Raw genomic sequence first — 17,069 nt, forward strand, 5'->3', positions numbered from 1 at the left:
TGTCAGGCTCTAGGGGCTGGGTGAAAGCCTTTCAACCATGGCCTTCAGCTCTGCCTCTTAAAATACAGAATAATTTTAAACAACTGTCTAATACCAATCATCTTTGCATTATTTCTATCCTTATTTTCTTTGTATGTACTTCTGAATTTTATTTAATATTTTATTTTGGATTTTTATATCAATAATCGCCTTTTATTATTGAGATTATTTTTGTGCTTTCTCCATTTTTTGAATCATTGTTATCTGTCTGTCTACTGTATAGATTACATCTCAATAAAAAGAATATAAAGAAAACAAAAATCCTCATAACTGGACCAATAAGCAGCATCACAATAGATGAAGAAAACACTGAAGTTGTTGAAGACTTTATATTACTCAGTTCTACAATCAACACCAATGGAAGCAGTAGTCAAGACTTCAAAAGATGTATTGCATTGGGCAAATCTGCTGCAAAAGACCTCTTTCAAGCACTGAAGAGAAACGGTATCTCCTGGAAGACTAACATGAGCCTAACCCAAGCCATGGTATTTTCAATCGCCTCATACACATGTGAGAGTTGGACAATGAAAAAGGAAGATCAGAGAGGAGTTGATGCTTTTGAGTTGTGGTGTTGGTGAAGAATGCTGAAAGTATCATGGGTTGCTAAAAGAACTAACAAATCTGTCCTGGAAGAAGTGCAGCTGGAATGCTTCTTGGAAGCAAACGTGGCCAGACTTCGTCTTACCTACTTTGGTCATGTTGTCAAAAAGAACCATTCCCTGGAGGAGGATGTCATGCTTGGTAAAGTGGAGGGTCAATGAAAGAGGGGAAGGCCCTCAACAAGATGGACCAACACGGTAGCTGCAGTGATGGGCTCAGGTATAGTACGGATTGTGAGACTGGCACAGGACCAGGCAGTGTTTTGTTCTGTTGTACATAAGGTCTCAATGAGTCAGAGACAACTCGATGGCACATAAGAACAACAAAAAATGTGGATTTTACAAAAAATAACTGAGATACTTTCCTTCTCCCTCAATGATCTGCAATAGCTACTAAATTAAACAGCAATTATCTATTTCTTAAAGACCTAAAGGAATTTACTGGTGAAACCATCTAGACCCTGTCCAATTTTAATAAGTCTTTAATAATATTCTCATTTCTTTCATGGTTATTAGTCAATTTGGGTTTCCTATATCTTCTTGAATCATTTTTATTCATATGTTTTCTTAATATTCTCAGATTTACTAGTGTAGGGTTGCACAAAATATTCTAGGTATTTACTCTCCTCTGATGCTGAATTTTGTGTAATTGTGGTTTATTTATTTCTTCCTTTCTTCTTCACTTTTAATTACACAAGGTAGAGTGATTTTTTTTTTTTCCAATGCAATATTCCCTTGCTTAAAGTCATTAAAAACTTTAGGATTAAGTCCAAATTATCTATCAATACAAAACAAAGTACTTCGCAAGTTTGCATCTACCTACTTCTATTTCTCGCTGTCACCCCTGTGACAATGAGTTATTCTACCCTGAATAAGCCTGATTTTATATTATCCCTTTATTTTTGTACATGAAGTTACTTTTCCTTATAATATCTCTCACCCCCTTCTCATCCTTTCTCTGTTTGGATAGCCACTGCTGGTCCCCCAAAACAGTCCAATTGTACCTTTTCTGTAACATCTTTTGAGGTCCCAAAGTTGGGATAAGTACAACTCATCCTCTGTAAAAGGAGCTCTGGTAGCATAGTGCCTAAGGCACTTGACTGCTAACCAGAAGGCTGGCGGTTCAAACCCACCAGCCACTCCTCGGAAGGAAGGCTGGACAATCTACTTCCGTAGTGGAAACCCAAGGAGGGGTTGCTATGAGTCGGGGCCGACTCAACAGCACATAACAACAACAACAACATCCTCTGTAAAAGTCCCCTCCTTTTCTAGACCTTTCAATGTTGAAGTCTCTCAGAGCTCAATCCTCCCACCTTTCATCTATCTACACTAAATTCCCAGAAAAAATCTAGTGCCATGGTTTTAAATGCCATCTGATGAATCCTGAATGTTTATCTCTAGCTTTGACTTTGCCCTGTCTATTTAACATCTCTATGCAGATAATTATACTAAATCACTCAAGCTTACATATCAAAAGTGCAAGTGCTGATTCTACCTGTCTTTTCCCAAATGTGCAATTCTCTCACTATTCCACAGCTCAATGGTACCACCATTCATCAAGTTTGCTCAGTTAAAAACCTTGAAATTATCCTTGACCCTACTCTCTATCTTATAAACCCATACCCAGTTCTGCAGTAAGTCCTGTTGTCTCAACTTTTAAAAATATATCTTACCACTTTCATACCTAACACTCATAATCTCTTATGTGTACTACTATAATAGCCTCTGAACAGGTTTGTCTTGTTCCTCCATTATTCTATGGTTAATTTTTTTTCACAACAACCAGTGTCACACATTAAAAATATAAATCATATCGTCACCATCACCACCAATCTACTAATGATTTCACATCTCAGAATAAAATCTAAGGTATTTACTGTGGTCTACGGGACTAGAAATCCTCTGATTCCTGATCTCCTACTACTTCTACTACCAGTCATAGATACCAGATAAAACTCTTTGCTATTCCTTGAACACACTAATACCTACTACTGCATAATCCTCTCTGACTAGAATGTTAATAGAATCCAAATGATTATATTTCTCGTTTCATCTGGGTAATTTATTTTTCTTACTAATCCTTACCACTAAAAACAAACCAACAAACAAAAACACCACTGCCATCCTGTCAATTCTGATACAAAGCAACTACCTCACTAGAATTTAAGCTCAGCCAACTCATTTACAGAGTCATTTATTGAAATTACTCATTTATTGAAAACCCTATGGAGTGCAGTTCTACTCTGAAACACATGGTTGACAGCAACTAGTTAAATTGTTTTATAACATGCCTGGTACACAGTAACCAAAAAAGAACCGACACACTGCCATCAAGTCAGATCCAACTCATAGCAACACCTCCTTGGGTTTTTGAGGCCGTTTCACTATGGAAGTAGATTGCCCAACCTTCCTTCCGAGGAGTGGCTGGTGGGTTTGAACTGCCAGCCTTCTTGTTAGCAGTCAAGATGCTTCATAAAAACTTGATGAATTGATAAGAAATGGAATGCATTTAACGTATTGTTCTAGTACCTTTTGCATAGTTTTTTATAGAACATACTGTGTCTGTCCTCACTGTAGGTCACAACACAAATTCTAACTCCAAGAACTAAGTATTTTTCCTCTTCCTTCCCAAGACCCTACCAAACTGTCACACAGTAGACACTCAAGCAAAATTTTGCTGGAAGAAATGGATAAAGTCCTTCATTCTCTTTCATAAGAGAGGGAGGAAATTCTACGAATAAGGAAAGCTAAGAATGACTGTTTGATTATGTCACATATGGCAGCAACAGTAGAGAATTCTGCGAGAAAATACCTTGATACTTTTTGCCTTTTTACAGCATAAAGGTTTCCAACTGCAAGGGAATGTTTTCTGGAAACAGTAGCTTAGGAAAATACACAACATGTAGCTGTTATAATTGCCATGTTTATACTGAGTTCTGGGTTAGCTGGTGTGAAACAGCGCTGGTAAAAATAAACTTTCAATGTGTTTTAAGCAATCAGTGTTTCCAATAAGCACTGTCAACATGACCTTTAGTGGTCTCTAGAACTTCTCCTTCTCTAAGTAAGTATTCAACTGGCTGTTCAATCCTATGGTGTCTTGTCTGTCTTAAACTTTCCCTCAGAATTTTCAATGTCACAAAACACTCAAGCCATGCTTTGGAAAGATTTCTGACCATAAGACTTCAAATAATTTGAAAAGCCCTCGATATAAGAATTTGAAACATTGATTGGGAAGAATAGCAGTAGATTTTACATATCCCCCATATGACAGAACTAATAAATGAACCTGGTATTCTAACTCCCTGACTCTCTATTATCTGTTGTTGTTCTTGGGCGCTGTCAAGTTGCCTCCAACTCTTAGCAACCCTGTGTACAACAGAACAAAACATTGCCCAGTCCTGTGCCAGCCTCACAATCCCTGCTATACCTGAGCCCATTGTTGTAGTCACTGTCTCAATCCATCTTGTTGAGGGCCATCTACTTTTTCATTGACCCTAGACTTTACCAAGCATGATATCCTTCTCCAGGGCATGGTTCCTTCTAACAACATGACTGAAGTAGGTAGATGAAGTTTGGCCATTTTCGCTTCCAAGGAACATTCCAGCTACACTGTATCCAGGACAGATCTGTTAGTTCTTTAAGCAGTCCATGGTACTCTCAGTATTCTTCACCAACACCACAACTTAAAAGCATCAACTATTCTTCAGTCTTCCTGATTTATTGTCCAACTCTCACATGCATAAGAGGAGATTGAAAATAACATGGTTTGGGATAGCCTCACATTAGTCTTCAAGGAGACATCGTTGCTCTTTAGCACTTGAAAAAGGTCTTTTGCAGAAGATTTGTCCAATGAAAAATGTCATCTGATGTCTTGACTGCTGCTTCCATTGGTGTTGATTGTAGAATGAAGTAATATGAAGTCTTTAACACTTCAAACTTTTCTCCATTTATCATGATGCTGTTTATTGGTCCAGTTGTGAGGATTTTTCTTTTCTTTATATTGAGGTATAATCTACTACAGACTAGAGTCTTCAATCTTCATCAGTACGTGCTTCACATAATCCTCACTTTCAGCAAGCAAAGTTGTATCGTCTGGCTATTGCAGTGTGTTAATGAGTCTTCCTCCAATCCTGATGCCACATAATTCTTCATATAATTCATTTTCTCAGATTATCTGCTCAGCATATAAATTAAATAACTATGGAGGAGCTCTGGTAGCATAGTGGCTAAGGCACTTGACTGCTAACCAGAAGGCTGGCGGTTCAAACCCACCAGCCACTCCTCGGAAGGAAGATGGGGCAATCTACTTCCATAGTGATACTGCCTCGGAAACCCAAGGAGGAGTCGTTATGAGTCGGGTCCGACTTGATGGCACATAACAACAACAACAATGGTGGAAGGATACAACCCTGACACACTCCCTTCTTGATTTTAAACCATGCAGTGTTCCCTTGTTCTGTTCAAACGACAGCCTCCTGGTTTATGTAAAGGTTCCTTACGAGTATAATTAAGTGTTTGGGAATTCCCATTCTTCTCAGTGTTATGCATTATTTGTTATGATCCACACAATCAAATGCTTTTGCATAGTCAACAAAACATAAGTAAATACTGCTGTCGAGTCAGAGCCAACTCATAGCAACCCCTCCTTGGGTTTCCAAGGTGGTATCACTATGGAAGTAGATCACCCAATCTTGCTTCTCAGAAGTGGCTGGTGGATTTGAACTGCCAACCTTCTGGTCAGCAATCAAATGCCTTAGGCAATAAGCTACCAGAGCTCCCAAACATCTTTCTGGTATTCTTTGAGCAAAGATCCATCTGACATCAGCAATGATATCCTTTGTTCCACATCCTCTTCTGAATCCAGCTTGCATTTCTGGAAGTTCTCTGTCAATATATTGGTGCAACTGTTTTTGAATTTTCTTCAGTAAGATTTTACTTGTGTGTGGTATTAATGATATTGTTTGATAATTTTCACACTCTGTTGGATCACCTTTCTTTGGAATGGGTACAATAATGGATCTCTTCCAGTCATTTGTCCAGGTAGCTGTCTTCCAAATCTCCTGGCATAGTCAGGTGTGTGCCTCTAGTGCAGCATTTGTGTGTTGAAACATCTCAGTGGGTATTTCATCAATTCTTGGAGCTTTGTTTTTCGCCACTTCCCTCAGTGCAGCTTTGACTTCTTCCTTCAATACCATTGGTTCTTGATCATATGCCACACCTCCTGAAATGGATGAACATCAACCAGTTCTTTTTGGTACAGTGACTCGGTGTATTCCTTCCATCTTCTTTTGATGGTTCCTGCATCATTCAATATATTGCCCATAGAATCTTTCAATATTGCAACTCAAAGCTTAAATTTCTTCTTCAGTTTTTTCAGCTTGAGAAATGCTGAGGGCATTCTTCTCTTTCGGCTTTCCAGCACCATGTCTTTGCACCTTTCATTATAATAACTGACTTTGTCTTCTTGAGCTGCTCTTTGAAATCTTCTGTTTAGGTCTTTTATCTTGTCATTTCTTCCCTTTGCTGTAGCTACTCTTCGTTCAAGGACAAGTTTCAGAGTCTCTTCTGACATCCATTTGGGTCTTTCCTTTCCTGTCTTTTTAATGACCTTTTGCTTTCTTTATGGATGATGTTGTTGATGTCATCCCACAATTCCTCTGGTTTTCGGTCATTGGTGTTCAATGCATCAAATCTATTCTTTAGATGCTCTCTAAATTCTGGAGGGATGTAATCAAGATCATATTGTGGCTCTCACAGACTTGTTTTAATGGTCTTCAACTTCAACTTCAACTGGTGAATGACCAGTTGATGATGTGTTCCACAATCAGCTCCTGGCCTTGTTTTGGCTGAACATATTGAGCTCCATCGCCTCTTGTCACAGATGTAGTCAATCTGATTCCTGTGTACTGCATCTGGTGAAGTCCACATGTTTAGCCACCATTTGTGTTGTTGAAAAAACGTATTAACAATGAATAAGTCATCGGTCTTGCAAAATTCTATCATGTGATCTCCAGCATTATTTCTGTCACCAAGGACAAATTTTCCAACTACTGGTAACTCTGTTTCCAACTTTTACATTCCAGTCACCAGTGATAATCAACACATCTGGATTGCATGTTTGGTCAATTTCAGACTGCAGAAGTTGGCAAAAATCTTCAATTTCCTCATCTTGGCTTTGGTGGTTGGTGCATAAATTTGAATAATAGTCATATTAACTGGTCTTCCTTGTTGTTGTTTTGCCATCGAGTCGGCCCCGACTCATAGTGACCCCTCCTTGGGTTTCCGAGGCAGTTATCACTACGGAAGTAGGATTGCCCAACCTTCCTTCCGAGGAGTGGCTGGTGGGTTTGAACCGCCAGCCTTCTGATTAGCAGTCAAGTGCCTTAGGCACTATGCTACCAGAGCTCTTGGTCTTCCTTGTAGGTGTATGGATATTATCCTATCACTGACAGCACTGTACTTCTGGAAAGATCTTGAAACCTTCTTTGTGACAATAAATGCCATACCATTCCTCTTCAATTTGTCATTCCCGGCACAGTGGATCCTATGGTTATCTGATTCAAAATGGCCAAAACCAGTCCACTTCAGCCCACTAATGCCTAGGATTATCAATCTTGATACAGTCCATTTCATTTTTGACAACTTCCAATTTTCCTAGATTCATACTTCATATGTTCCAAGCTCTGATTATCAATGGATATTTTCAGCTGTTTCTTCTCATATTGAGTCACTTTAGCAAATGGAGGCCCTGAAAGCTCTACTTTATCCATATCATTAGGGTAGGCTCTACTCTGATGAGGCAGCTCTTTCCCAGGCATATTTTCAGTGACTTCCGAACTGAGGGGTTCATCTTCCGGCACTGTATTAGACAATGTTTCAGGGATATTCATAAAATTTTCCAGTAATACATCAAACAGTGTTTCATTACTATTCATAAGGTTTTCATTGGCCAATTCTTTGAGAAGCAAATGACCTCTTTCTTCTTCCAAGTCTTTCTCAGTCTGTAAGCTGCACCAAAACCGGTCCACCACAGGAATCCCTCCTGGCACAGCCTCCAGCCTCACAGCGATAAGCAAGCCACCACAGTACAACAAACTGACAAACAAGTTCCTCTCCCTCAGATGTTCCAACTGCTCTGCTCACTTCCTGGGCTTCTCCCAACCTGTTCCTACTGGCACTGTCTGCCATTGCTCCCTGCCGCAAATTCAATAGTTTCTAGTATATTCATGTTGTGCAACCACCACCACAATCAATGTTTAACAATCAATTTTTTAACATTTTCATCACCTAAAAAAGGAACTCATGGCCTATCTCCCTCCACCCCTAGGATTATTTGTGGGCTCTCAGTTCTTTTCCATTGATCTATTTGTCTATCCTTATGCCAGTATCACACTATCTTGATTACTCTTACTTTGCAGTAAGTTTTCAAATAGGGAAGTGTAACTTCTCCAACTTTGCTCTTTTTTAAGGTTATTATTTTTTTTTAAATGCATTTTATTGAAATACCATTTATGTGCAGTGAAATACACAAAATTAAAGTGGCAAGGGGCAATGCTTTTTTTTTCTTTTTTTTTTTTTCAGTGTTCCCTCTTCTCCCCTCCCACCCCTGGTAACCAAAAATGAAAGTTTCCCTCCATATATAAACCTTTCCTTGACCTTCCACAACAATGAAGTAATACTATATTTGTCCTTCTGTGATTGACTTATTTCACTAAGCATAATGTCCTCCAAGTTCATCCATGTTATGCAGTGTTTTGCAGACTTTACATTATTCTTTAGTGCTGCATAGCATTCCATTGTGTGTATGTACCATAGTTGGGTCATCCATTCTTCCACTGATGGGCACATTGGTTGTTTCCATCTTTTTGCTACTGTAAGTAGTACTGCAATGAACATGGGTCTGCATTTATCTTTGCCTGTCCTGGCTCTCACATCTCTAGGCTATATACCTAGCAATGAGATTGCTAGGTCAAATGGTATCTCCAATTCCAGTTTTCTAAGGAATTGGCATACTGCTTTCCACAGTGGTTTTATCACTTCACAGTCCCACCAGAATGTATTAGAGTCCCAATCTCTCCACATCCCCATCAGCTTTTGTTCTTTTCTGTCTCACTGAACCTTCCCATCAGGGCTGGGGTAAGATGGTATCTCATTGTTGTATTGATTTGCATCTCTCTGATGACTAACGATCATGAGCATCTCTTCACGTATTTGCTGGCCACCTGAATATCCTCCTTGGTGAAGTGTCTATTCATGTCTTCTGCCCATTTTTCAATTGGATTGTTAATTCCTTTGCTGTTGAGGTGTTGGAGTTTTCTATAAATTCTAGAGACAAGTTCCTTGTCAATATGTAAATATCAACAAGTATGAATTTGTTGCTGTCATTTTTGTTATGTGATTTTTGGTAGCGTTAATTTCTTTGTTCCATATAATTTTCTATGCTGAACTCATTTTTTTTTATGAATCGTGTTTTCACTTCCTTCATTGCTACCATGGGTAACCCTACTGGTATTTGATATACTGAAGGCATAGCCCTCCAGCCTCACAGCAACATGCAAGCCACAGTACAACAAACTGATAGGTAAAATTATAATTACAGAGAGTAATTATAATTTATATTAAATTATCTAAGGTCATTTTGAAGTCCTTAAAGCTCTTGTCATATATTCTTCCTTATTCTTACTGACTGCTGTCAAGTCAGATCCAACTAATAGTGACCCCTCCTTGGTTTCTGAGGCAGTATCACTACAGAAATAGATTGCCCCATCTTCCTTCCAAGGAGTGGCTGGTGGATTTGAACCACCAACCTTCTGGTTAGCAGTCAAATGTCTTAGGCACTCAGCCACCAGAGCTCCTTGGGACCTCATTATTAAATAAGTCTTTTCCTCTCTAAAATATATTAATGTAATAAGACATTATTGAAAAATTTGGAAGTAATGATATGAACACAATATGAATGTATAATGAAGTTTTAAGTAATTTGGTAGGTAATTAGAAACAATCCATGTAACATCATTAATATGCAATGCAATCTAGCAGTTGACCTTATCACATAAGTACATTCGAAATATTTTCTGGGTGAACATCCCATTCTTTCTTACAACAGAAAATAAGTAGGTCATAATAATTTTTTCTCTGATAAAATATAATAAGCAATATGAATTAAATATGATTTATCCTTTTAGGTCTACTCTCAGTGGAAGGGACCACTGTCTAAAAAAGGAAAGAGACAAAAGGATGAGAAAAAGTGAACAGCACTAGGGGCATAAATCATGATTTCAAGTGTGTATCTGAGATCAATTTATGAATTTCAAAAGGATGATACAGAATATTCAAAACCAAATCAATGAAATACCATTAATAACAAAATCTCAAACCATACAAGTTAGGCATCATGTCAGAATCCACCTTTTTAGTGTTTAGTGTTGCCCTGTTACTAAAAAAAAAACTCACTACTGTCAAGTTGGATCTGACTCAGAGCAACCCCTCCTTGGGTTTCCGAGACAGTATCACTACAGAAGTAGATTGCCCAGTCTTCCTTCCAAGCAGTGGCTGGTGGGTTTGAACCACCAGCCTTCGGGTTAGCAGTCAAATGCCTTCACATGGCAATATAACATAGTTTCTAAAGGATCTTCTAAAATAAGGCACTCACCCTCCAGAAACTCATCTACTATTAATCCTTCTTTTGCTGAACAGGGGTGTCATATTTCCTTTTCAATGCAACATTGGATCAAAACTACTGACAAGGACTTGTGAGATGAATATAAAGTTGCTAACTTTAATAATGTGGTAGTTAAATTTGTATGTTAACTTGGCTTGGCCTGGTTGAGTGGCTGGATAGCTGGTGGTGTTTCTTCCCCATGATGAGACTGGCAATCAACTCCATTGTGGGATCTATCACAGGCAGCTGAGTAGCTGCCTTTGGGATGTGGTCTGCTTCCTGTAAATAAGGAGAAGCCTCGGGAACAGTCTCTAGCTTATGGCACGCTTGGACCCTGCATGTAGCCGTGTCGTTGTTCAGCAGCCTGCCATACCCTGCCAACCTTGGGACTTACAATGGACTTGAATTAATGGCCTGCCGGGTGGTTTGGTAACATCGGAACTGTGCCTTTCTACTTTCAACCTTGGGTTTATCAGTCTCAGCAGCCAGCAGCTGTCTGAGTGAAGAAAAGCCTCTAGCTCCAGTGAGCCAGGAGCAGGAGGCAGAGCTGAACCCCAAGGCTGAGGGGCTTTCATACAGCCTCTAGGGGCTAGCACTTTGAATTTGGACTTCTAGCCTCCTGAACTGTAAGAGAATAAACTCCTGTTTGCTAAGGCCATCCTATTTGTGGTATATTCTTGTCAGAGCAGCCCTAGGTAACCAGAACAAATAGCAAGGGGTAAAAAATTCTGACTAAAAAGTAGGATAAAAAATTGGACACAAGATACAGAAAGGAAAAAACAGCCCACTAAAAATTTTTAAGGAATGTTGATGTTAACTATAACCATGATGATCCAGGCCATTCTTAAGAATTCTTGACTGTGATGAGGGCCAACTTAGGAAAGAGCCATTTTCATGTATAAAATATAAGGAAGAGTTTAGGGAACACAGCTTAAGATTATTTTTTTTAGTTTAAATATCCAAAAACAAACACTTATATCTACTTTTCTAAGGAGGTAGAGAAGGAATTTGAAAAATTCCAGAGTACTTATTCTCAAAAGCATGTTATCACACTAATGCATCCTGGGGGAAACAAAGTCATGCTGGGTAGAATGCCCCAAACTATGCATACCAGAATCTGTGTCACTATATTCTGAGATCTTCTCACCTTAAAAGTTGTGGTCCCATAAAGCTTGGTGGTGTGGACTGTCTCTGGAAGCACATTAGTGATATTGGTAATAAATTCTTCCAAATATTTGCAGGATTTCTCCAAGTGTGTTGTATTGATGATAATCTGGACAAGCTAGAAAACAATGAACACATATAAGAATCATATTTGACTATTCACTGAAGGATGAATGACTCAATATAAATCTGCAAGTACAAAAACAAAATAAAAAGCAAAAGGCATTATGGCAGAGGCCATCTGTTTTTTGTAGAGTATGTTAAGGCACAGATGTAAGTGTAACTTCCTCAAGAAGCCTTCTCTGACCACTCAAAACATCTTGTATTCCCCACTATTACAGGAGCTTGACATTCGATTTTAAACACATTTTCTTCTGTTTAAAGACTAGACTAAGAACAAAAACTGCTAGAGTTTAGCATAGTGTTTACCAATAAATAATTGGCCAAATTAGCTAATAAATGAATTTTTACTAAAAGAAAAAGGCTACTTGAAATGGCTTTAAAATTAGGCATGACAGACAGTAATGGTGGAATAAATTGCAGTATTAACAAAATTGCAGTATTAACAAACTACATCAGGTATGGCAGAGAGAACATGAACACTTACGTCAGGGAAATGATGAAATGACAATATTAAGAGTTAGAAATTACTGATCTTAGGAAAGTTTCTTAACTTCTCTAACCTATTTCCTTATCTTGAGAATGTTAGTAATTTCTAATCCACAGAGTTATCATGAGGATAAATATTCTGTGTGGCAGTTAAGGTTGTATATCAACATGACTGGGTCATGGGTCTGAGTGTCTTGGCAACTGGATATAATTATTCCCCATGATGAGACTGTAATCACCTCCATGGTTGAATCTGCTGTGAGACATTAATTGGCAGAAAAGGAGCTGCCATTAGGGTGTTGCCTGCTTCCAGTATATATGGAGAAGCTTTGAGAAAGGTCTCTAGCGTTTTGACATAATTTGGATTGTGCATTTGGCCAAGTTTTCTTCTCCAGTTCCTGGACTTGAACCAGTGCCATGCCGTGTTGTCTGATAATTCTGGGATTGTATCTGCACTTGAACCAGTGGCCTGATGTACTGCCTGCCAATCTTGGGAGTATGCCATTTTACCTATTGGCCTGGGTTCATCAGCCCTAGCAGTCGGTAGCTGTATGAGTCAGAAAGACGCCTCCAGCTCCAATGGGCCTAAGAACTAGAGGCAGAGCTGAAGCCCACAGTCGAGAGGCTATCACCTAGCCCCTAGAACCAGCACTCTGAACTTGGACTTCTAGCCTTCTAAACTGTAAGAGAATAAATTCCTGTTTGTTAAGCCATCCATCTGTGGTATTTCTGTTATAGCAGCACTAGAGAACCAAGATACTCTGTTATAAATACTATTTCCATTCTCTTATAGAAGAAGGTCTAAAAAATATTGGTAAGATAATAGTAACCATATTCTAAAAATTATTTTGAGAGGACATGATCAAGGAAGAATAACAATCATTGTCTGTACAGAGATTTAAAGTTTGGAACACTATATAATTCATTTTCTTATACTGTCTTCCCAGCAACCTGGAGAAGTAGATTAAATGGGCATAATTATCACTCTCTTTTTATTGTAACAAAAAGGAAAATAATTTTCTCTAGATTGCATAATCCAAGTAATCTGACTTCTGATTTTAAAATCACCTAAATGACTTGTGACAGTGTTTTTTAGCATAAAACCCAAAGCAAACCTACGACCATCAAGTCGATTTCAACTCTTAACAACCCTATGTTGCTATTGTTGTTATGTGCCATGGAGTTGGACCCGACTCATAGCGACCTCTCCTTGGGTTTCCGAGGCAGTATCATTACGGAAGTAGATTGCCCAATCTTCCTTCCGAGGAGTGCCTTAGGCACTATGCTACCACAGCTCTTTAGCATAAGAAGTCCGTAAAATGGCAGCCCTGGAATACTGTATGTTTGTATACATTAGGTTCAAGTACCAAATTCTGGGTCTGTCATTATCTACACCACTCAGAGCTTTGATTCTATTCTCTAAAAAAAGAAAAGTTGTGTGGGTGGGGGGTGCAGGAAGAACGGTACCCACTACTTATTTAAATATGAAAATTGTTTATATTACCTAAAGTCTAGGAGAAAATCAAAAAGGAATGAAATGTAACCTTATTTTTCTCTCTTTCTTCTTACATATTTAGCTTTTCATTTTCAGAAGAATATATTTGGTGGTAGGGTTGTGGCAGTTGAGGAAAGTCTTAGCATAGAAGGCTGTGAATGAATTTAAGCATTATTTTAGTCTAGTAAAATAATGAGAAATGGGGAGACTGGGATAATAACAAAAAGAAGAAATTGGAACTGAGGATGAGGGAGGTACTACATATTTTTACAATTCAATGGTATTTCAAAATAATATTTAAAAGCTGGAATGATACTTCAGTAAGACTTACACTCCTTGGGTTTCTGAGGTGGTATCTCTAGGGAAGTAAATTGCCCAATCTTCCTTCTGAAGAGTAGCTGGTGGGTTTGAACCGCCAGCCTTCTGGTTAGCAGTCAAATGCCTTAGGCACTATCACCAGAGCACCCCCTACTATATCATGTTGTTGTTATGTGCCGTTGAGTTGGACCTGACTCATAGCAACCCCTCCTTGGGTTTCCAAGGCAGTATCACTACAGAAGTAGATTGCCCCAACTTCCTTCTGAGGAGTGGCTGGTGGGTTTGAACCGCCAGCCTTCTGGTTAGCAGTCAAGTGCCTTAGGCACCATGCTACCAGAGGTCCCCTACTATATCATAGTGTAGAATATTAATATATATTTAGCTCTGGTAGCACAGTGCCTAAGGCACTTGACTGCTAACCAGACGGCTGGCAGTTCAAACCCACCAGCCGCTCCTCGGAAGGAAGGTTGGGCATTCCTACTTCCGTAGTGATACTGCCTCGGAAACCCAAGGAGGGGTCGCTATGAGTCGGGGCCGATTCGACGGCACTTAACAACAACAACAACAACAAAGGATCACCTTAAAGATCTGAGGAAAAGAGCTACTTTAGAAACATGATGATTTTGGACAAAGACTAGAGATGTACTTCTAACATATTCTCTTAGATGAAAAGTGAAGGCAATATTGGGGCTAGATCTCTGTATTATTTATTCCCTACAATTCATCAGAATACTTCATATTGATCAGCAGCCCCTTCCTCTTCACTCCACAGTCTGAATTTGGAGACTTTGAGTTTTGGACACAATATTATGATCTTCTATAAAATTACCAAAAAAATCAGTCTTTAACTTTAGAATGCTCTAGGGAAAATTACCCACCAAAATAAGCAATTCATCAACTTCTTCCTTTCATTCTGTTTCTCCTTCAGAGGAGGACTAAAATAACTTCAAAAATTTAAGTTGTCTAAATTAAATCACTCTTCTTCCTGAGTGGGAAGGTGGCTATTGGCAAGGTTGTCTTGATGTGGAAGTCAGAAAAGTAAGAGAGTTAATTTGGAGAACTGAAAAATTTCTATTTTAAAATTAGCATTACCTATAGGGAAGGCATTCTGTCTATCAAAAGAAATCGTAATAATAAGGAGGAATCGTGTCATGTTATCGAATTAAAAAAACAGTGGCAGTCAAAGAGAAAATTGTCCTGTTTTGCAGGATATTGGCAGTTTAAAAAAAGGAGGCGGCTTCACTGGGTACAGTAGTAATTTCCCATGACTTTTTAAAGATCTGTCAACACAAAAGATCACCATGAATTACATCAATTGGCTGTCAGTCACTTTTGAAATGTTTCATTGCTGAGCATAGAATAGACTATTAAAACACTCTAGGATTACAGCAGATACCATGTCATTTTCAGAGGGAATATTGTCTGTTAATGAGGTCTAAGTGATCCTTACTCCTGAATGACAGATACCAAAATCCTTAGAAGCACATTTACAAATGTAAAGCCAGATGCTTTGGGAGTAATTTTAAACTTAAGGATGAAACAAAGCAACTTCAGATATCAACTTCTATCAGAGTTAGAGCTTCTCTGATGATATTTTTAACCCCTACTTCCCACTCTCTTACAAAAATATATCACTGCAGCAATCCAAACCAGCCTTAACACTGTTTCAAGGACACAGATTAATAACCGATTAGATATTTGTTATCTCTTATACAAAGTTCTTTGAGAACTATACAAGAGAAAAGAAAACCCCGTAAGATGAACACTTCTCACAAGTAAATGACAAACGTTGAAAACTATTAAGAAGTAAAAACAATGTTTGTGTTTCTCTCTCCCTGTTTTAGTTACCTAGTGCCGCTCTGACAGGAATATACCACAAGTAGGATGGCTTGAACAAATAGGAGTTTATTTTTTTACAGTTTTGGAGGTTAGAAGTCTGAGTTCTAAGTGCCAGGCTCGAAGGGCTGGATGAAAGCCCCCCAACCTTGGGCTTCAGCTCTGCCTCTTGCTCTCGGCCCACTGAAACTAGAAGAATCTCTTCACTTAGGCAGCTGCTAGCTACTAAGGCCAACAAACCCAAGGTTGACAAGTGAGAAGGCACAGTCTTGATACTACCAAACCACACAGCAGGCCATTGATTCAAGACCATTGAAAGTCCCAGGATGGACAGAGCATGGCAGGATGCTAAACGACTCAGCTACATACGGTATTCAAGCACTCCATAAGCTGGAGACCTTCCTCAAAGTTGCTTCTTATATACGAAAGCTCCTCCCTACTCATGCAGCGGTAGGGGCCGATGAGCTCAAGGTTGGCAGGCAGTATACTGGCTGCTGACTGCAGTGGACGACAATTCTAAGATCACCAGGTTGAATGGTGGACTGTTCACTCTTGGACAGTTGTAGGCAGCACAACGGATCCAGATCAACAGAAGAGTCTCATTTTCCCAAGATATCCTATACATACTGGAAGCAGGCCACACCCCTAGGGAAACTCCCTTGCAACATATTGGCTACTCGAAACATATATATCTGATCTCATCATGGGAATAACCACATCACAACTGCATATACCACTTAGAATCAGGGTCCAGCCAAGTTGACACACAACTCCAACTATCATACTCCCCTCTAACAGAAAGGAAGGCAAAGTGTACACTGTGGAGTTCACATTTCCTCCAACCCTGCTCCCACCACTCCAGTGGAACTGAGACATGATGACAGATAGATGTCCTATTCTTGATTTGCTCCAGAGAAAATGTCATCATCCTCTTTAGTTCAACACTAAGCCCTAAAATCCAAGAAAGGATTTCAGAAAAATGATGAAGTAAAAGAGCTGAGCAAAAGATTTCAAAGGGTGGCTTGATACAAGGTAAAGTATTATGACAAAAAGTGCAAACAACTGGAGTTAGAAAACCAAAAGGGAAGAAGACAGCCAGCACTTCTCAAGCTGAAAGAACTGAAGGAAAAAAATGAAGCCTCAAGTTGCAATACTGAAGGGGTCTATAAGTAAAAACTGAATGAGGTAGACAGCATTAAAAGAAGAGGGAAGGAATACATAGAGTCACTGTACCAAAAAGAACTGGTCAAAGTTCAGGAGGCAGCATATGATTAACAACTGTTGGTACAGAAAGAAGAAATAAAAGCTGCACTGAAGGTGCTGATGAAAAACAAGGCTACAGGAATTC

At 39.0% G+C, this 17,069-nt stretch overlaps 1 protein-coding gene across 1 annotated transcript in view; it reads right to left on the bottom strand.

Moving 5' to 3' along the window:
• Window positions 1-17,069, bottom strand: part of LOC103207119 (exocyst complex component 6B) — a gene marked incomplete at its 3' end in the record, with an annotated part of 605,128 nt that overhangs the window by 3,371 nt on the left and 584,688 nt on the right. Inside the window, exon 17 of the mRNA XM_007952665.2 lies at window positions 11,447-11,581. Coding sequence (XP_007950856.2) covers window positions 11,447-11,581 — 135 coding nt within the window. The remainder of the gene's footprint in view (window positions 1-11,446; window positions 11,582-17,069) is intronic.

The sequence above is a fragment of the Orycteropus afer genome, unplaced genomic scaffold (assembly GCF_000298275.1).
Source record: "Orycteropus afer afer isolate SDZICR_OR568_19922 unplaced genomic scaffold, OryAfe1.0 scaffold00354, whole genome shotgun sequence".
Taxonomy (NCBI): Eukaryota; Metazoa; Chordata; class Mammalia; order Tubulidentata; family Orycteropodidae; genus Orycteropus; species Orycteropus afer.